This window comes from Lactuca sativa, chromosome 4, assembly GCF_002870075.4.
Source record: "Lactuca sativa cultivar Salinas chromosome 4, Lsat_Salinas_v11, whole genome shotgun sequence".
In the NCBI taxonomy this organism is placed as follows: Eukaryota; Viridiplantae; Streptophyta; class Magnoliopsida; order Asterales; family Asteraceae; genus Lactuca; species Lactuca sativa.
In genome coordinates this window covers 3,113,834-3,135,473 of record NC_056626.2, presented here as the reverse complement: position 1 = coordinate 3,135,473, position 21,640 = coordinate 3,113,834, and the positions used below count along the sequence as shown (strand labels likewise).

The 21,640-nt window shown below is 31.3% G+C and overlaps 3 protein-coding genes across 4 annotated transcripts; 2 read left to right on the top strand and 1 right to left on the bottom strand.

Annotated features, from left to right (window-relative positions):
* Positions 1-3,085: 3,085 nt before the first annotated feature.
* LOC111889888 (calmodulin-binding transcription activator 4) lies at positions 3,086-8,885 on the bottom strand. The gene is made up of 13 exons (XM_023886045.2): positions 8,728-8,885; positions 8,469-8,623; positions 7,443-7,568; positions 7,255-7,370; positions 7,030-7,118; positions 6,595-6,640; positions 6,002-6,526; positions 5,705-5,753; positions 5,380-5,603; positions 4,587-5,260; positions 3,867-4,479; positions 3,490-3,783; positions 3,086-3,362 (listed from the first exon to the last, which is right to left on the bottom strand). Exons 2-13 carry the CDS (start codon positions 8,479-8,481, stop codon positions 3,294-3,296), a joined length of 2,838 nt encoding a protein of 945 aa, XP_023741813.1. The 5' UTR covers positions 8,482-8,623; positions 8,728-8,885; the 3' UTR covers positions 3,086-3,293.
* Positions 8,886-13,185: 4,300 nt separating this feature from the next.
* Positions 13,186-14,277, top strand: LOC111889884 (uncharacterized). Of its 2 annotated transcripts, none has more exons than XM_023886041.3 (2): positions 13,186-13,464; positions 13,632-14,277. In XM_023886041.3, exons 1-2 carry the CDS (start codon positions 13,306-13,308, stop codon positions 14,121-14,123), a joined length of 651 nt encoding a protein of 216 aa, XP_023741809.1. In that variant the 5' UTR covers positions 13,186-13,305; the 3' UTR covers positions 14,124-14,277. The 2 variants fall into 2 exon arrangements, with proteins under 2 accessions (XP_023741809.1, XP_023741810.1); XM_023886042.3 differs by having other exon boundaries at positions 13,198-13,464; positions 13,665-14,277.
* Positions 14,278-19,276: 4,999 nt separating this feature from the next.
* LOC111889854 (uncharacterized) lies at positions 19,277-21,206 on the top strand. Its single transcript, XM_023886012.1, has 10 exons — positions 19,277-19,288; positions 19,383-19,449; positions 19,585-19,653; positions 20,061-20,136; positions 20,229-20,356; positions 20,431-20,480; positions 20,597-20,610; positions 20,663-20,732; positions 20,831-21,033; positions 21,122-21,206. Exons 1-10 carry the CDS (start codon positions 19,277-19,279, stop codon positions 21,204-21,206), a joined length of 774 nt encoding a protein of 257 aa, XP_023741780.1.
* Positions 21,207-21,640: the final 434 nt, after the last annotated feature.

The following is a 21,640-nucleotide window of genomic DNA, read 5'->3' as shown; positions in this document are numbered from 1 at the left end:
GCTTGGTGATTAAGTTGTTCATTAGGGTTTTGGCAGAAACCCTAGTAGCCTACAGTATAAATAGAGACCCCTATATGCAATTTTCGGCCACTTGATTCCAAGAAAAACCCTAGGGCCGATTTTAGCATCCTCTCTTCTCTCTCATAATTGACTTCTTGCTAGTTGGTGTTTGTAAGTCATTAGAGGAGTTACACTTGTGACTCTAAGCTCAAGGAAGAAAAAGATTCAAGCAAGTAACAAGAGGTAATCTTCTAGATCTGTTTTGGTCATTATAATTTCGAGTTATTATCATTAGATCTAGGGTTAGAAAGTCTTGGATGAATGCATGTACAATTAGAGAAACCTAAATCCAAGCATTAGGGTTTGCATGAGCACATAGGATGTTCTTGTGGCTCAAACCCATCATTAAGAACATTTTAATAAGCGTTATACTAGCATATTATGGTGGTTTCATCTTACTTGATGGATACTTCTAGAGAGCTTCTTCTTTGAAGCTTAAAGTCATCTTTATCAACTTCGTAATTGTCAAAAGGAACCAAAGTCTTCAAATGTTGTAATGTTTTTCTTCTATAGTTGTTTTAATCTTTCCAACTCTTGCAAAATGATCTTTTGGTGGAATAAAACTAGTTTTATTTTGTTCAAATCTTAAGTCTTTCGTTGCTATGTTTATGTTTTTGAAATAATTTTTGAATAAAAACCCAACAAAAATAGTTGCATATTTTGCATATAAAAACAATTTTATAACAAACTTTATTGATAACAATTAAACCCTATTTTGGTGTGGTTGTAATGCATTCACCCTTCATAATCAAGCTAATAACTATTAAAATAATATGGTATGGATTGTAGAAAATATTCTAAATAGATGATGTCATATTATGTTTTTGTATTTTGACTCCTCTAACGTAAAAGAAATATATATTCCATTAAAAAAAACATATGTGTATGGCATTAACTAAAAAATATGGTTATTCATGAGCTATATATATATATATATATATATATATATATATATATATATATATATATATATATATATAGGGTTAGGTTATTTTGTTTTTAGTAACTATTGTGCGCCAGAATGCACAAATCTGGACCATTGGATGGAATATAATCAAAGGTCATGATCTGAGGGTCTATGATAGTAGAATAGGATAACATGTACCATATAATCACACAAATTTGAGCATAAGGGCATTCTAGTCAATTAACCTATATTAAAAAAGGAAATTTTTGGATTTTTAGGGATAATTAATTCCTTTATTTTTAAAAATCTAAATATTTTAAATTAATTTAAAATTAAAAATCCGATTTTTATTCTGTCAGAATGATAGAATTTTAACCATAAAGTAGTAAACATATTTTTCGATTTTATTCTGTTAGAATGACAGAATGTCAACCATAAACTAGTAAATATATTCTAAAAGAATACACAAAATCGATTCTTGAACTAATAATATACCAAATAATTACATTGTACGATTGTGATTCATTGAATTATAACAAACATTCTGAAAGAATAACAAGTATAATTCTTAAAAAATAACAACATTCTAGATGTCTTGTGTATGTTTGACCTCTAAGCCAATTTAAAATATGTTAGCATTCTATGAGATTGACATTTTGTGACATTGACATTCTGTCAGAATTGTATTGCATGAGAATGATTTTATACAAGGAGTCTTTCCCATCAGGTCTTCAAGCCATTCTTCAAGCCATTTCTATCACAAATTCATTGTCAAATACTTTGTAGTGATACACTTGTAACAACTGCACATTAAACATATAATTAATTAACTACAAATTCTATCAGAATAAAGCAATAATATTCTTATATAATAAACTATTCTTTCAGAATGGAAATATTATAAAAGGCTAAACAAGGTCAAAGCTATGATCAGCCCATATGTCTGTTTGCTTCAACATCATAAACATAAGGAAAAGTCAGTTTGCTTCAACATCAAATCTATGATCAGGATAGATGTTTGCTTCAACATCATAAACATAGATTGAATCATCAATACTTCCAGCTACAAGTTCTCTGCCATCAAAGAATGGTGTCTCTGAATTTCTGAAAAAAAAATAAAAAATTACAAAAACCCAACTCAAAAAACTTAATCAAAGATCAATAAAGTTCATGTAAACTTACCAGCATCTCCTCATTAACCGGTGTTCCATCACTAACCATGAATACAATCTGAGATTGTCATATTTCTCTTTGGCATTTCATCAAACACTTTAAGGGCGCTCCCTAAATCACCACATTTTCTATGAATCATGAATGAAAAAAATACCAATTCAGAACCATCAACATCAAATGAGTTACACAGGAGGGATACCCTCCTGTGTTCGGTTTCCATACGATCGAACAAAAAAAAAGCATAAATGGTTATGTGGCTTCGGTTTTGATTGAACTGATAATATCTGAGAAATATAATGACATACCTATGACTGGTGAGTATAAATCACTGTATTCTAGGATCGGTCCATGGATTTGGAACGAGAGAGATAAAGATAACGGCTGTAAAATAAGATCGAATAAAGCCCGAATCTTGTTGAAGGTCCTTGCAGGCGGTGGTGCAAATAGGTACATGGAAGGAGGATGCGAGACGAGAGGATACATCAATTATCAAAGAAGTAGAATCGGCGATGGTGAGCCGATGATGAATGTGTTCGGCCCCAAATAACTAGGTCAAATATATTAACTTTATTTTCTTAATTGAATGAATTCAATTAAATCATTTCCTTAATTAGAAGTACCAAAAGTCCAAAATACCCTTTAATGATTTATTTAATTCTTTATTATTTCTTGAATTCTTATTGGTGCATTTAAGCACACAATAGTTGCTAAAAACATTTGAACCTATATATATATATATATATATATATATATATATATATATATATATATATATATATATATATATATATATATATATATATATATATATATATATATAATTTTTTTGACAAACACAATAAAGTTGTGAATAAAAAACAGTTGGTATCAATAGCTTTTGATTTGTCCAAGGCAAAAAAAAAAAAAAAAAAATAGAGCATCAAAAACTTTGATAGATCCAAAAGAAACTTGTAAAGTTACTAAAATCTCTTAGAAGAATAGTAGTATACCGCGGATTTACAACCGAACCAAATCTGACATCCACATACATAATACATTATGCCACATGTTTAACTAACTACAGTATATAATTATATACCAACTCAACCCAACCACCTTACAATTTATAAACACCCAACGTATACTATCAACTAATTAACCATTGTAATTCCCTTTACATAAATTCATTCATACCACCTTCAGACGTTGAGGCTCCTTCACTTTGCAAATCTCCTCGTTGCTCCTGCAAAAGTTGCTCAAATATTAAAAAAATAAATTATATTGTTATTGTTATAATATAAGAGTAAATATATTTATTTATAAATACAAAAAAGAAAAAATGACAGATTGTTATGTTATGTTGGTGAGACCTTGGCGAGGCGATATTTGTGAAGCATCCGTTGGTATTGCTGCCTTGCTGGTTGAGATTGGACCATAGAAAGCACCCTGGAGACGGCTTCGGTTAGAGCCGCATCCACTTTCTGCTTCCTAAGTGCCTTCACAAAGTCTTCTTCTTCTTCATCTTCACCAATAATCGAATCCACATGAAATCCCCTTAAACCCACTCCTTTCCTGTACCACCTCAACACAATCTTCTCCACTATCCCAACTGCCCAACAGATTGTTTCGTAATTCTTCCTTGCCTGATAGCCTCTCACATGAGCCTGCCAACCATTTAAAAAAATTTCATATAATTAGTTGGTTGGTTGGTTAGTTGGTTAGTTAGAGAGAGAGAGAGAGAGATGACCTGTATCTTGACAACTTTCTGTCGAAGTGCAAGGAAATCCTTACGACCTTTCCAACCGCGATATTTCTTCTGGATAGACAAAGCTGCTGCATGATGAAGATCACGATCACGTGAATTTGCAAACACTGCCTTTGAAGCTGTTGAAAGTCCCTGAATCTCACTTGGAAGAATGCCATACTCATCCTCTACTTCACCAACAGCTGATGCTGATGCTGCTTCAGCAGCAGCTTCCTTCTGTTTCCTTTTCTTAAAAGAATGTGCCCTGAAAGCCGCCTGTATACGTGCAGCAGCTTGAGCCGCGTTCCTCACAGCAGCTAACGTGGACTTGAGGGACACCTGATCCTTGGTGCTATCCAGGTATGAGTCTGAGATGCTATTTACTGTTCTTTCGGCTTCCACGTCAGCAGAGCCTTTAGAGAGTTGGCTTTCTTGGAGGGTGAGGGATGAAAGATGGGCAGTGAGTGCCATCTCTGAGAGATAACCTGCAAGCCCTTGGTGCCCATATTGGGCTGCAATGGATGCAGGGGTTTGTCCGTTTGGATCCTGCTGACATGGATCTGTTACTGCTCCAGCATTCGCACCACAGGCTAAAACCTCGGCTACCATCTTTTCCCTGTTACAGTTTACATTACAGACAATTGAAGGGATGAAATACACATTTAAACATATGTTTTTTTTTGTTTTGTATAATTAGAAACTTAAATAAAAAAATAAAATTACCTTCCAAAACGAGCAGCCCAATGAAGGGCAGTCCAGCCATTGCTGTCGCGGAAATTGATCCCAACACCAGCTTTAAGTATAGGTGTCAAGGCCCAGACAAAGCCCAATCCAGAAACCATGTGTATTATCTCTTGTTCTTTTTTTGACAAGGTGGGAAGGGCGTTTTCGTCCATAGATTTATTGGAAATCCACCTTTGGAACTTGTCCTTTAGAAGTTGTTCAAGAAGCCAATCTGTTGCTTTAGAAGATGCTAGACTTCCGTCTGAAAGAGCTTCAATGACTTGAGCCCATGAGTCAGCAGCTATTGAACCTTCCGGAAGGTCAGTTGTGGTGTTTTTAGTATCAGATAGCAGTAACAAGTGCACAAATCTGACAAGTAATGAGAGTTCCTGGTGGGTCCTAGTTGATTCATTCTCTGTTAAGTTGGTTGGTTTATCTTTATCTTTATCTGTATCTTTAGGACGATACTCAAACTCCCTGACCTCGCTACAAGCTTCCCGGTTGCCAGAAGTGATACAGATGGTAACTTTTCCAGGTAAATGAGGTGGGGCCCGGCAACAGATGACTCCTTCCTGAATGATCTCAACAGGAACTTCAGTGTCACCAAACATACAACAAATCCATTCAGAATCTGCTACTGATGGATCACATGTAAAACTCCCGACTATCAGTACCTGCACAGGGTCCAAGGAAAAATTATTCCTCAACAAACTTTAATCCACTGCATTACTATTCTAGGGTTTGTGTATCAACATTCAACACAACCCTGGAAAAGTTTCTAATAAAACATTACCTTTGTTGGCTCAGTTGCATAACCCCAGTCTGGGGATATTTCACGAATTGTAAATTTCTGCTCTTGTGCAATGGTTAGACTTGAATCTGATGCAAGTGGCGTTTCAATTTGACCTAGGTCAAACAATGTTGAGTATATGTCTGCATCACTTTGGTACATGTTGTTTGCAGGGACATATTTGGGAAATGTTGAAATATCAAGTTCTTGAGATGCCAATATGGATGCTGGAAACACAATATAGTTGTCTTGTCAGAGATTCATTGTTTCAGTTGGTTTACTATTTTAGAATCCATTTTTGTTGCAAAAAATTGCACGCTAGACTTACAGTCATTACTTGCACCAGTATCTGTCCTTGGTCGAGGCAAAAGCACTTCCTGTTTCAAGAACAACATAACAGTGAACATACTCAAATAAGGTGTGAATTGCAAACAACTGTGTAAATTAATTAACAAGTGAGGATATTAAAAGGATAATAGAGAGAGAGAGAGAGAGAGAGAGAGAGGTGTGTGAACATGTTTAACGTGTAGGTGCAATCCTTTTGCACAAAAAAAAAAAAAAAAGTAAACAATAACAATTAACAACAGGGAGTAGTTATCAAAGTAGACAATGAAAATAAGCTTACATTTTCATCTAATGGGTATCCGTAAGACTCCAGTGAACCATCATATGTTGTACTCTCATTGGATTTTTGCATGTCTTTCCAAAATAAAGTTTGTTGACTTGGAATAGCAAATTCATCCTTGGGTAGAGACACATAATTATCTGAACCATATTGCAACCTTTCAGATCCACCAAGATCTTGCTCACTAATTGTGAATCCTAATTCATTTGCATACTCATTCTCATTCTCGCTATAAAATGTGCCAATATCTTTCATGTGGTCCAAACTCAACTGCTCTTCAAGCTTTCTTAATGCTTGATTAATTTCAAAATCGGGTGAACCATCAATACTTTCTGTTTGATTGAAGTGAGTTGCCCCATTGGATGTGATAACAACATCTGGACTAACTTCCAAAGAACTGGGACCAGATGTGCTGTTGTAATGTTCATAATATTCAGAAGCAGATGTTGTGTAGGAGTTGGAACCCTGAACGATGTTAGAAGATCCCAACATCAAGGTCGAAATGGGCCCCGCACTATGCTTACCCTGCAAAATTATGAATGCATCTTTTTATAGAAGCTCAAAAAAAATAAAAAAAAGCTCAACAGACTTACTATGGTTATATCCCTGTAATGAACAAGTACAATATGCTCCATACCCCTGCCACCAGAAAATCAACAAGAGTAAGGGGTTGCTTCTTTTTCTTTCCCCTATAAAGTCTTGTATGTGTAATGATGTATGTTTGAATGAAGGTAAATGACCAATTTACCTTTATATTCTAACACACAATTTTTGCAATGCACAGCAATATCATCAATTTTAAAGTGACAAGTGTTGGGAGGAAAAAAGAAGGTTTTTTTTTGGCTTAACCCATTAAGACTAAGTCAAAAAGAAATAGTCATGTACAGCTGTCCAGATTAAGTGCTTAACCCATTAAGCTCTAAGTCAAAAGACACAACCCCCATATCTACAGATGTGATGCATAAATGTATCTATGTTTGACAGTTACTACCATAGAACATTGAGGTGGTGGAGTGGAGTATACTTACGGATCCAACATCCAATAAGATCGCCTCTGGAAATTTGGGTTCTGTTCGCCATGTGCATAGTAACAGCTTAAAGCTTCAACATTTCCAACCTATAAAAAAAAAAAAAAAAAAAAAAAAAAAAAAAAAAAGTTGAATCATTGGTAAAAGATGGAAGCCTCTATTTGCAGTTAAAGAACAACACAAAAAGATTACAATTTACAACCAAAAGAGCAAAAGAAAAAAAACCTTTAGACGTTCATGCGCTTCCCCTACATTTTTTCCATCCTTTTTTCTTCGCCAACTATGACCATCTTTACGGAAAAATCGAAGGACCCTCTTGTTAAAAAGAAACACAGAGCCACCTGTCACAGATTTAAATCAACAAGATCAATGGAATATCAGGAAACAATACATAAACAAAGGCAGAAAATTACTGGGAGGCTTTTGAGGGGGCGCATGGTTAAGCTGCTTTTCCTCATAATTTTGCAGTATAAAAAACACCTCTCCTGGCCTTAGCCAACGGTATTGTGCTTCTTGAATTAGATCCTGGAGGTTATACCCTGAGAATTCATGAAATAAAAAAAGCAAAAAAGTGAAGGAAGCTTTAAGCTTGGTGTCCATTTGTATAGTCCATCATGGTTCCCATAAATTATGGATAGAAGAAATAAGTAACAATGAATGATAGCAATATGAAGGCCATATTAATACTACTCATGTGACAAAGTACCATAGACACCTGAAATCATGCACAGGGTCAACTTCCTTATAACAGTAATTTATAACTTAAAGTCTTATAAGGGCAAACATCTCACATGATAACAACCATAGACTACCTATTTGTCTCTCCCTTTCAGATTCTGTCCCCTATTTCCTCATGTAATAAAAAATAATAATTATTTAGAATGACAAGTCTAACAAAAGGACCTATGTCTCATCTTTAAATCCTTCTTTATATCGTGTAATAATGTATTTATCCAATCTTTTTGGTTCCTAATTAAATATCACAAACATAGCTATTGTGGTTCTAAACCAACACCACAAATGCTTATTTTTCAAAATGCAAAAACATGATTGTTAGAAGTTGTTTAGTTGTTATGAACAACTTACTGACTCAAATATGAATAAAAATAATTAAGCCCAAGCCGATGGTGATGCTAGTTGCAGGAGATAATGTTAAATTCTCCAGAATTTTTGCAGATTGTTGGTTCATTCACATAACATCAAAGTAACAGCTTAATTTTTCGAATTGTGTGAGATTAACAATGCGAGTAAAATTAAGTCATCCATGAACTAAAATACGAGTACGAATTCACGTAATACACACAATTTCCCTCCGCATAAAAATCGCCAGGATAAAGTCATAAAACCTAAACGAAGCATAGGGATATAAGAAATATTCCACAAATGGAAAAAAAATCAATTAAACCTAAAAGGTCAAAAAAAAAAAAACAGAACAGTACCTGACATCATCATCCGTGTGTATTCAACACAAAATTGACTAAACGAGTAACAGATTCCAATTCATCCAGCAAATTAACATAAAGCTTTGAACGAAGTTCTGCAACAGTAAGCAAGTTGGGCGTACGGTGGAATAGATCTAACACTGCTGGAGAAACTACGATCCATAGTTTCAATCAAGAAGTTAATCTACAAAGTTGAGATAAAGAACGCCGGTGGAAATCGACAAAAAACTACAAAACAGATAGACGAAATACATACGCTTTTGTTGACTGAAAGAAGCGGTAGGTGGTTCCAACTTCCATGAATTAGTATATGGCCAAGTGCGAAGTGGGTTCCAGATTTGCAGTGAAGGAGGGCCAGAAAACGTTAAAAACGAAAACATCATTCTCGCTGTGTTCAAACTCAGTAATGAGGGCAACGTTTTTTATCCAATTTTTCAGTTCTTTCCCAAATCAACTTTATTTTAAGTTTAGTTTTTCTATTGAAATTTATATTTATCAAAATAATATTTCAATTCTATTAAAAAAATTGTTAAGAATAATGTTAACCGATTATATTGTCCTTTGATCCAATTTTAGGTCAAGAATACTTAATTAATTGCCTATATTTTTTTCTATAGACGTTTTGTATGATGTTAAGGGGCGGAACACAAGCTTAATAACTAGGGGTCCGAAATTAAAATTTTAAAACAAAACCATATAAATAAAAAAAATGTTTCACATTATAACGTATCAAAATTCAAAACAAAGATTATTATATCGCTCTTCAAAATTGCATTTTTAAGTATTGCATAATTGTTTCTAGATTAATTTTTTAAAATGATATACCAACCATTATGTATTTTCATTCAAAACAATATTATATGATTTTTCGGGATCTTGAGTAGAATTGACATGTTTTTTTTTTAATAAAACATTAATAGTGGATTGTTTCTTCATATTGATATATACTACATAAAACAATTAACTATCAATTGTTAAATAACAAAATACAACTAAAAATAAAATAACAACCAACAAATATATTATATCAAACATCTATATTTTGTAATAAAATATAAGTTATTAAATGTTTTATATGATGATTTCAGAGTATAAATAAATAATACCTTGTGATTTTAATCAATTCTATTATACACTACTATACATTATGCATATTCTTTTTTAGTGTTTACAAAGCTTTTATATAATAGAAAATCAACTTAGAACTATAAGGCTTTTCAGATAAAGTACTTTTACAGCTTTGTTATATGTCTATATACCCTCTACCATCATCTTAGTACAGTACTTGATACTCATAGACATAAAGCAAGAGAAAGGGAAACACTCAACAGACTCAAAGAGAGAGAAAGAAAAAAATATCGATATAGTCCTCTAGTGGAGTCTGGACAGGAGATCAGAAATGGAGATTGGTCGCCGGTGACAGCAGGAAAAGAGAACAAAAGATAAAAGAGAGCAAGGCGGAGAAGTGACAAGCTGGCGAAGGAGAAGCGGTGGTCCGGCTAGTGGCGACAAAGACCTGTGGGAGAGATGCAGTTAGTCGGCGACGTTATTCCGGTGAGATTTGGATGTTTCGGCTTTTGAAATATATGGATCTTGTTTTCTTAAACTCAAATCTTTGATTTAATAATTTTGTAGCTTTGATTTTGTTTTATAGAGTTTCTAAGATAGTTTCTTAGTTTTATTAATTTCCTAATTGTAATACGATTCTTTTGATTCTAGTTTATTTTATCAATGATTTTATTTTAAATTTCATCAGGGATTTTTGGATGATTTTGTTGGTTATAACTAAATTTGTAACTCTAAGCAGGGGCAAATTAACAATTATACTGATCATTGGAATTAATTTAAAATAAAAACTATATATGTAAGGTATTAGACTTAAAACCGGGGAGGCCATGACCCCTTCCGGCCCCTATGAGGATCCGTCACTGCAATACTAAATGTTTTCTTGATGGCATTAGATTAATACAAACGGGTTGTTTTATTTACCCTAACTACTAAAAGAATGTATTGTTTTTTTTTTTGCCGACTAGCCTCTTGTTAGTTTCTGGCTTTTTTTATATACCATTTGTCGTTCGAAAAAAAAAAATTGTTTTGTTTGTCCATATATCCTTCTACTACACCATATTTAATGTTTGCCAGATGTGGTTGATTTAGATATCCATGTATATCTTAATCTTATGTGTTTTCATTCATTTAGATATCTATGTATATTTAATGTTTGTCACATGTCGTTCATTTAGATTTTTGCTTTTCAATCGGTTTTCCTTTTTTGCATTGCCATAATTTCCATAAAATTAGCAAAATTATATTGAAAATATGTTAAACCTAATCGCATAATATTAGGAATCAACTATTCAAATTTGAATCTTTTACGCTTGTGTTGTGCTCGATTTGATATATACATTGAATTGGATACCTTATAAGGGATTACCATTTCAATATTCAACCAAATTATTATTGATCTCTCAGTAAACGACTTTAACTCATTGATGTTTCTCTTCCCTTACGAACGATCTTCTTGCTAACTTCATATCTTTCATACCTTCGCAAACAAAACTTCAACCTTTTAACTTTCCTACACGCTTCATTGGTGGACGTTAAAAGCAATTGGATAGTGAGATGCAACCACACCATCCCCCTAGGTTCAAGCACATGGCGTTTAAGGGCTGATAATCTACAAGTCCGCACAATGTTGCTCTCTCTCTCTATCTCTCTCTCTCTCTCTCTCTCTCTATGACAAACAATTTGATGCCTTGCTAATGATATGAATCATAGGTAATTTTGTAGACATATACTCAGGAAAAAATGTCCATTGTTATCTGTTGTGGTATTTTTCTTTTCTATTGAGACATTCTCATTCGTTTTGTTTAAATTTCATATCTAGAAAAGATTGATATGAATATATTCCAAAGTTGTGATTCATTGTTTGTTTTGTATTGCTATTTGTCAATTACGTTTCTAAAATAGATTGAAATTGACAATTTTATATGTTTTAGAGTCAACTTCCTGTAAACATTTATTTTACTTGCAACAATAAGTTAAACTGAAATTTAGAAATAATTTAAATATTCAGTTTGAACAAGAGGCTTTATGAATAAAATCTAAATGAAATATAATTTTGTTATTTTTTTTTTTTTTTTGTATTAGAAATCTAGTGAAAGGGTTTCAAACAAAATAGAAATATACAACACCATATTGGGTAGCTTTTTAAAAATATACGCCTTAATATGAAAAGAATTTAAAAATATAGTGTTGTAATATAAAAAATGATGATCTAATATACAATGACATTATGTTGCTATTTCTTTCATTTATCCTTTTACTTTATTTTGTGACCACTCCAAAAAGAGCATGATAGGATATGTTTCTATGATTGGGTGTGTGTGGTTGAATGTGTGTAACTGTAATTAATTTTTTAATTTTTTTTTTTGAGGGGTTTGCATTATGTGCCCTAATGAAGTGTTTTCTGTTTTAGACAAAAAGTAAGAAGCTGGAAAAACATAGTATTTTGTGTGTTGTAAAAAACGGAAACTAAAACTATGTTGTTATAATAAACAAATAACTAAAAGTAGGATGTTATATTAAACAGAAACATGTCGAACATGAAAATTAACAATGAATAGAAACACACAGAAGATAACAATGATTGCTTGATTTTATTAGATTTTGTTTGTTTGATTTTAATTCTAGATTGTTTGAGCTTGCAAGTAATATTAACAAATGTTGCTTCAGTTTGTTTTCATTTCACAGATGCATGGAAACTGGTAAGTCACGTAGAAATCAAACAATAGTTTTCATTTCAATAAATGTTGATTCGCCTTCAAACAAATGTTAATTCATCTTCTAACACCTCATCAGAGTCTATTATTCATGGCAATATAGTCATATCACCTAGGTTATGGACGAAAACCGTTAAGAAGTACCTCAAATAGTGATCAAAATTGCAACACAATCTAACTATTATTTGCTTTCTTATTTCTTATTTTATATATATATATATATATATATATATATATATATATATATATATATATATATATATATATATATATATATATATATATATATATATATATATGAAAAAGTGATTATACATTACAACCTCATCTAAGCTTAAGTATTAAACATCATGAAACTTCATTGTTTTATTAGATAAAGATTGTGATTAGGGGATTCACAATTAACACTTGAAGTTGCAGATTCAAGATTAAAGCAATAATTTTGATAAGGAAACAAGAATATTGATTATCTCTGACATCCGTGATGGTGAAACACAGTAATATTCAATGGGGTGAAATAATAAACGATAATTGAGGAAAAAAATGATGGTTAAACAATAATGGAGGAAATAAATATTATGCGAATGACATATTTACCAAGTGAAATTGAATCGAGTATATTATTAAGTTAAAACGTCACATTTTAAAGATTTAGTACCTAAGCTTAGATAGAACTGTAATGTATATATATTTTGTATTCCCATTGTAATATATGTTATATTACTCTATATTCAAAATGATTATATGATATTTTATATAAAATAAAAATTATTACAAGTTTTAATTAATGATATTAACCTAGTTATTTTTAATAACATGTATATTAATGTTTAGGTTTATAATAATATTTTGCTATTCGGCTGCTTCTATGTATTTTAGGGACTTCTGGAGCATGATGCAACAGTGTCACTGTAGTGAATGTAACATTGGCACGTGTGATGGTGGATATATCCTCGTGGCAGTAGAGGGGTAGAATACTCATATTTCGACTGTATAGAAAATTGGAAGAGTACCGGAATATTCCTCTCTGGCTCTTCCACAATCGATCGTTGATGGAGTCGTCGTTAACGATGTCGAAGGTGGAGGTAATAAAACAGGCCATTAAAGAAGTGATGGAAGAGATCAGAGATGGTGCCAACTCCTCATCCGATGACGGCGGCGAAGTTGAAGATGACAACCACCACCGCCTCCTATCCAAATTGATGTCTCAGGTATCTCTAATTCTGTGCCTTAATTGATTGTCTCATTTTCTCTTCAAATCTCTACAAATCGAATAGTTAATTTCACGTATCATCCACCAAATGAACCCTTGATTCTGCCGAACACGGCGTCTGGAATTGATCATTGTGAATCGTAATCGGTAGGAATAAAAAGACAGTTTTTTTTTCTTTTCTTCCCAAAAAAACAACAGTTGGAGAAGTTAGAGGCTGGGCAGGAATTTGTTGACGATGAGAAAACCAAAACGAAGATAAACAAGTCGAGATCGGAAGAAGAAGAAGAAGAAGAAGAAGAAGAAGAAGAAGATGAAGAAGAAAGGATAGTGAAAGAGCTTAAGAAGATGAAGAGGCAGAATCTAATAACACACTGTCTTCTTTCAGCCATGATAGTTCTCACAGTCGTCTGGCAGATATCGGAGGTCTCCATTATTTTGAGACTAAAAGATGGAGTAAACCACCCATTTCGATTCATTGGTAGCATCTTTAAGAGAATTCTAACACCTCCTAAACCAAATGGTAGTGAAGAAGAAACAGATTCATCGATTACAAATAACCTGATCGAGTCCTCGCGAATTGGTGATCTCAAAATTCCAGAGCTTCCCCATGTCGAGCTGCCCAAAACTCAGACTTGGTTTTTAAAAGATAAAGACTGAAATCATCATTCTCGGGTTTCCAAGGTACAATTGGAGCTTAAAAAATAGCATACAACTTTGCTTGTTTTCTTTCGTCATGTTTCAAATGCTGTAGATAATTGTTTTCCGAAGGAACAAAGAATTTTGATTCTAGTTTTGACTATAGTTTGTTTGATATTATTGATTTATGCACTGAATCTTTAATTGAAGCATACTTATGACTTTTGGTAAAAGTTGAAAATCACATTAGACTTCCTAAACACAACTACTAAAAACAAAAATTAAACAAAAAAATAAAATAAAAAATCTACACATCGCAATAAATTTTGGTAAAAGTTGAAAATCACATTAAACTTCTTACAACTCCTAACCTCAAACCTACGTGGGTATCAAACTCGATGCATCCATCCAACTAGGATGGATATCACTTACGTAAAACTCATTACCTGAGCTTTGCATTTGGTGTACATTATCCTTCTGTCTTCGGTTATTAGAAGCCCAAATTCAGAACTTCGATTTAGTCTAGTAATTTTTGGGGACTAAGTTTGCTATGGGCCACCTTATGTTGGTGATTTCATGTAGGGATGAGCAAAAACCGAACCGAAAAAAACCGATATAACCGAAACCGAAAAACCGAAACCAAAACAATAACCGACGGTTTAGGTTTGAATTTTACAAAAACCGAAAAATAACGGTTTGGTTCGGTTTTGACGTATAAAACCGCCCATAAAAACCGACCCGACCCACATATATATTATTTATTATGTTTTAAACTTTTAGTTTTAGACTTTAGACTTTATTTCTTTAATACTTTATGTTTATTTTCAATAAACTGTTAATGGTGTTAAACTTTGATATTTTAAACATTTTTATGTTTTTATAATACTAGAATTCGTACTCTTTATTTTGGTATATTTAAAGTAGATACAATACTATTTATCGCAACGTATTTTCACTAGGTTTGAACCCAAAAGCTAGAAAAAAAAATAGGAGCTCATAAACCCACGGTTTAAAACCGAAAACCCATAAACCCAACCCGGAAAACCGAAAAACCGAACCTATATGGGTTTAAAAATCGAAAAACCGACTTTCTACGGTTTAGTTTGGTTTTAGCCAAAAACCGACCCAAACCGACCCATGCTCATCCCTAATTTCATGGGCATGTGAGTCCATCCTAAAAGAAAATATAATTTGGGGACTATAAATAGATCTTTCAGTATGATTGTATTGTGGTGTGTGATCAAAACTATTTTGAAAGCTTGGATTGTGTGTGTTATGAACTGCATCTTTTAAAAGCTTGGACGTTCTTAGCCAAGGTTTTGGTTATAAAATATTGGAACGCACCAAGCGATTAGCTTTTTCCTTTACGCGTTGTTTGGATGTGTTTGTGAGAGATCAATTGATATACGTAAAAATGATGAAGCTCGATAGAGGATATGATGAAGTATTATTAGTGGCTAGAATGGTTCTATTATTCCCATTATTATTAGTGGCTAGAATGGTTTGGATGTATGATGTAAAATTTGTGAATTTGTGTTGACTGTTGATCGTGTACGTAAGCCTTGTTTGTTTGGCAAGCAAGACTTTTTTTTTTTTTTAAGAAAATCATGTGTCATACTGAATTTTAAAATTATTTGACATCGGTCGTATTCTTGATAGTTAGAAAATATAGCTATTAAGTTACCCTATAAAACTAGGGGGATATACAAAAACAAAAATGTTAAAAGTGAAATAAAGATTCTTTAAAAAACATATATAAAATCTTATAAAATTTAATTCTATAAAAGTTATTCTATAAAAATGAATATTTAAAAGAAATAATGTCATACAAGGATAACCAATTAGTTAAAATTAAAGGAATGCGATATAAAATATTTTATACCTAATTACAATAGGAAAAAAAAATATGTTACATTAAAAATAACTAAATTATTGGTATTAACAATTAAATAAATAAGTAACATAGAAATTAGTTTTTAATATTATTTGGAATTTGGAGTTGTGATGCATGTATAAAGTTATGTAGTTAGAAAGAAAAGTAAATTGTTAAAAACAAAATTTTTAAGCTGCGCGTTGCGGCGGAAGTATAAACAACAATTTTTGTGATATAAACTTAGGTTCAAATGTTTTTACTATCTATTGTGTGCATGTATTATTAATTATGGACCAGTCATTTTAGTTATTTTAAGAAAGTAATTAATGCATATTAAATGCTGAAGATGTAATTAATATTCATTATATCTTCAACATGTAATATGCATTAATTACTTTCTTAAATTAACTAAAATGATTGGTCCAGAATCAGTTATACATGCACACAATAGATAATGAAAACAAAATAACCTAACTATATATATATATATATATATATATATATATATATATATATATATATATATATATATATATATATATACACACACACTAGCCGTTTGCCCGCGCTAAGCGGCGGGTGCGAAAACTTTTTTCAGAAATATGTATCGCTGTTAAATGAAATAAAAAAGTTATATAAGAGAACATATGTTGAATAAATATATGAAATAGATTGGAGAAGGAGTGAGAATGGATGGAAAATCAGAATAGGGTATTTAGGTATTTTGAACCTTGCACATGTCGCTATTTTTTTCCGCCAGGAACAGAAGGTGAAGATAGCAATCAAATCAGTAAGTGATACAAGCAAAATACCATGGTTTTGTAAGCAAAATGAATTACAAAGCCACACACCCAATCACATTCACATGAAAGTAGAATGTAAAATCTATAATTTTACCACAAATAAACTCCATATCAATCTCAATACAAATGCAAATACGTAATAAACAAAAAATGGGGATCAACAGAAACCTTACTAACAATCGAATCATGTCAAAATGCTTCGAGATGAATATTTCAACTGCAATTGATATTGATTGATGGGTGATGGACAAGACTTGGCTCCTGTATACACAAGCAAACACACAGTGGTGATATGTTAGGGTTTTCTTACGAGAGAAAGGAGAGTGTGACACTTCGGAGAAAGGCGGCGACCATAAACATGGGTTACGTGTTCCTCGCCCAAACCAGATCAAAGAGGAGTCATTTTAACCCTAAAATCAAGCCTATGCTGAGTCCGACCTCGAGCAGCAAGTGTGCAGCGATGAAATAGGTATCGCTGTTAAATGAAAACACAAATCAAGAGTCCTTTTTTTTCTTTTAGCAGGAACAAAAGGTGAACAATCTGATGGCGGTGGTCTTTTAGAAATAGGTGATAAAATAGGTTAGAAAATGACGAATTCTAGCTTTTATTAAAAAAATAGGGGAAAGAGGCCGAGAAATCAGGATTCAATGAGGCCGAGATCTTAGGATTTAATGAAGACTTGATCATATTAGAGATTAAATGAATTGGGTCAAAAACTTTTATGCATTAAGAATTGTTTATGCCGATAAATACGATTAAAAAGATATGCAGTAGATAGTTGTAATTTATGTTTAATATACTGGACTATTTAAAGATTTAAGTGGTATAAAGATTTAATATTATTTTATTAATATCTAATTGTACTTTAAGTTTAAACACTTTGACGTCTTAAGAAATATTATTATTTTATTCAATCTATTTATAGAAATAATTAGATTTCTTTTATAAGGTAGTATATATATATATATATATATATATATATATATATATATATATATATATATATATATATATATATATATATATATATATATATATATATATATATATATATGCCATTTGGCAACCTCTAAAACCTCCTAATCAACTATACATGTCATACATGCCATGTGTCACCTTTTTTCTATACATTAAATTTCAAATTTTAAAAATTTAAATTTAAATTTAATTCATTTTAAAATTTCAATTCAATTTTCAGTTTCCTTTTATTCATCTTACCACATTTACTAATATTGAATTTTAGATTCTACTTATAATAATATTTTTACTTTAATGCTTAAAGCCCGTTATTCTTTATCTTTTTGTTATGCTTACCAATGTTAATATTTAATAAGTAAAGTAGTCAATCATTTTAGTAACATGTAACATGTGTTCTTCTGCATTTACTATTATTCTGCAAGAACATATTAGCAAATTATCCTATAACATACATGATATATTGCTGAAAACACAAAAACTTCAACCATGAAAAATCATGTTAGGTTGCTGACAAAACTGATGAACATTACGAACCATACAATTGTATGTCATTTCTATCTCAACATAATCCCTGTCATTAATAATTTTTTAATGAAAATTAATACTGACATTTTTTCATGAACCTAAAACTCATGCCTTTGTTCTTTTAAATGAGAATACAAATATAATAACAAGAAATATTATATGATTAGCGTTAAAATTATATCTCATTAACATTAAAATTAAAGTGAACATGAATTTGTCAAGATACATTTTCTCGCCTGTTTCTTCTTCCCATTTCTTCTTCCCACTGATAAAAGTGGAAAAATTGATACATTAGTGGTATAAAAACAAATTAGTGATTTGGTTAACAAAAGCTATAGGAAAATCAGTTACAAGATAAAGTAGAGGTTGAAGAAGGAACGAATGACAAATAACAGGTAAACGGTTTCCTAATTTCTTGCTAATTTTGTTAACTAATAATGTTGATTTCTTGCCTGATACTAATCAACATACTTTTAGGAATATGTATATTAAATTAAATGAAAATTTGGATACCTTCCATATTACCATAAAAATCGATTTTAATACAGTTGTTTTTTAAAAATTATCTTATTAGATTTTTTATTTTATTTAAAGCTTCGTTTGAAATCATTTTGTTTCACTATTAATATTAATATGAATTGAATAACTTCCCTATTAACATTATAGTATATTAAGAATTATGAATTATGAATAGGAATAGAAATATATATTAGGAATATATATATATATATTAAATTTAATGCAAAATTGAATGATTTCCATCTCATCACTGTTATATAAATTACAACACAGAGACCGATTTCAACACCTTTGCTTTTTTCTCTCTGCATTCTTTTTCTCCTCCTGCAATATCATGGCTGCCGGTGATTTTACTCTCATACGAGATCTCGATGTCTTGAAGGACATCTTCACAATGAAGCTTCGTGTTATCAGATTATGAACACTTGACACTTACTACAACAAAAATGAACTTTTCTCTATTGAACTTATTCTAATGGACGAAGAGGTATATTTCATTTTTTTTATTTATATATTTGCTGTTTATAGTAATCTTTATTTTTTTATTAATCGTATTTGCACTACACTTTTTCTTCTTTCAGGGTAACAAGATCCAAGGTTATGTCCATAAAGCTTACATTTACAAGTTCAAACAACTTCTAAAAGAAGGTGAAGCTTTTATCATCAAATCTCCAAATTTAGCAAAGATGTAGGAAGGAAGATTTCAACTTACCAATCAGCTACAAAAGCTTACTTTGAATCTGGACAATACTGTTACTCCATGTGACAATTTTTCTGGATCAGTAAATGGCTTTGATTTTATTGAATATCGGACGATTATCAATGGCACTGTTCTAGAAAATATGTCATTGGGTTAGTATTTTCTATTTAAGAATTTTATATTATCCTTCAAACATGCACATATAAGACATTAACAATTAACAACTAACAATTAGATATCGTTTTTATAATGACAAACCAACACTAATTCAATATTAAAACCTCATACATTTTTAACTTTATTTTTAAATATTGCATACCAAATAATCACCAATAAAAATATGTCACCTGTCACTTTTTTGCAACATGTCTGAAAATACCCTGGTATTGCTTTTCCAAAACCCTATCATTAATTTTTACTGCATTAAATAATATGGTATTTTCTATTTACCTATCAATTTACATATTTTAAATAAATTATTATATTCTACCCTTCAAATAAATACTAATTTTATGTTATTGATATTTATGTTTATATACAAATGTTATCGGATTGGTAGTAGTAGTTGGTGAAATAGATGCTCGAAGTGCAGAACGAAAAAGGCATAAGATAAGATTACAAATCCAAGATGACAAGTATGTTTTTTATAACCTACAACTATGTTGTATATTAACTCTTAAATTGGAATAACATTTTTTTTAATTGTAATTTCCGTCTTTTTTGGTAGTGGTTTGCAATTGGATGTTAACCTATGGGGCAATTATAGTTACACATTCTTAGATTATATCCAAAAGAATCCGAACAATGTCTGCATTGTCATAATCCTTCAATTTGCAAAGATTAGTGTTTGGCAAGGTATAAAGTTTTTTTGATTATATTTTATATTGCAATTATTTATTAGTTATTCGTTTTCTATACTTTTTTTATAGATTGTGATCCATCAATACGTACTATGATGTATCGAAGTTCATCATCAATAGTGACATTGATGAGATAAATGTTTTCAAAAAAAGGTATATTACATTTTACTAATTTTATTTTTAATAATAAATGACATTGTATCTTATAATTTCTAAATATGATGTTAATTAACAGTTTGAATCAAGATGGTCCCCATGAAAAGTCATTGAGTACGTTCACCTATATGAAATCTAATTGAAGTTCTGAAAATGATGATTTCCTTCTTAATAATGATCTTAAAACAATTGCTGATATTTTCGAGCCACTTGAGGTAACACAAAGTCTGAAAGAGATTTATGGAATTATTGCATTTTGTTATTTATTTTTCAATACAATTTACATTGCATTTATATCATTTTATTTACTCAGAAAAAAAAGTATGTTATTGTTGCGACAATTAAAGGAATTCTTCAAAACAAAGATTGGTATTACCCAGCATGTACAAACTGCAATACCAAGGCATTTTCAGACACACCTTCTAATGAAGCCAATGTGATCGGATCATTTCAATACGCAAAATATGAATGTCGAAATCCAAAATGCACAAAAACTGTAACATCAGTTCTTCCAAGGTTATTGCTTTTTGGTATACTCATTTTCAGTAAAATATAATTTTACATCTTATGTAGACTAATTTTGAGGATTTTACAATTGTCATAGGTTCATGATTTCGGTGCGTGATCAAGATCATACTGGAAGTATGACTCTAACAATGTTTGAACAAGATGCGAAGAAGCTTCTTTAAATTTCTGCGAAAGATTTAATTGCAAAAACAGCTCGGGTTAATTTTTTTTAATAATTTACATATATTCCTATTTTTTATTGTATTTATATATAATTTCCTCTGTTTATGTTTTATTTGTAGCTTGGTTTTGGTACCGGCTTATACCCCTCTGAAATTAATGTCTTGAAAGATATGAAATTAGCTTTCATAGTTTCTATTTCAAAATACAATGTTGAAAGGAAAAACAATCAATATAGTATTTTGAGGAGTAGTGATGATGACAAGTTGATACAACAGTTGGAAAAAAACTTTGTTGTTTCAGAGGTGATTATACTTCAAATTATTCTCATTATATACAATACTTAATAAACATTGTGGTGATCTTCTTATATGTTTTATGCGGGGATGTAATTCACAATCGTTTGATGTTGGTACCATTGATTATGAATCTCAAG

Excerpts from the sequence above, each read along its gene's own strand:
- LOC111889888 (XM_023886045.2), bottom strand. Across the intron at positions 6,641-7,029 it reads TCTTATTGGATGTTGGATCC|GGGTATGGAGCATATTGTAC; the intron begins GTAAGTATACTC and ends TTCTGGTGGCAG. Across the intron at positions 5,604-5,704 it reads TACTGGTGCAAGTAATGACT|CATCCATATTGGCATCTCAA; the intron begins GTAAGTCTAGCG and ends TTGTGTTTCCAG.
- LOC111889884 (XM_023886041.3), top strand. The coding sequence starts at position 13,306 with ATGGAGTCGTCGTTAACGATGTCGAAGGTGGAGGTAATAAAACAGGCC. Across the intron at positions 13,465-13,631 it reads TATCCAAATTGATGTCTCAG|TTTTTTTTTCTTTTCTTCCC; the intron begins GTATCTCTAATT and ends ATAAAAAGACAG.
- LOC111889854 (XM_023886012.1), top strand. Across the intron at positions 20,137-20,228 it reads TTACAAATCCAAGATGACAA|TGGTTTGCAATTGGATGTTA; the intron begins GTATGTTTTTTA and ends CTTTTTTGGTAG. Across the intron at positions 21,034-21,121 it reads GTAACATCAGTTCTTCCAAG|GTTCATGATTTCGGTGCGTG; the intron begins GTTATTGCTTTT and ends CAATTGTCATAG.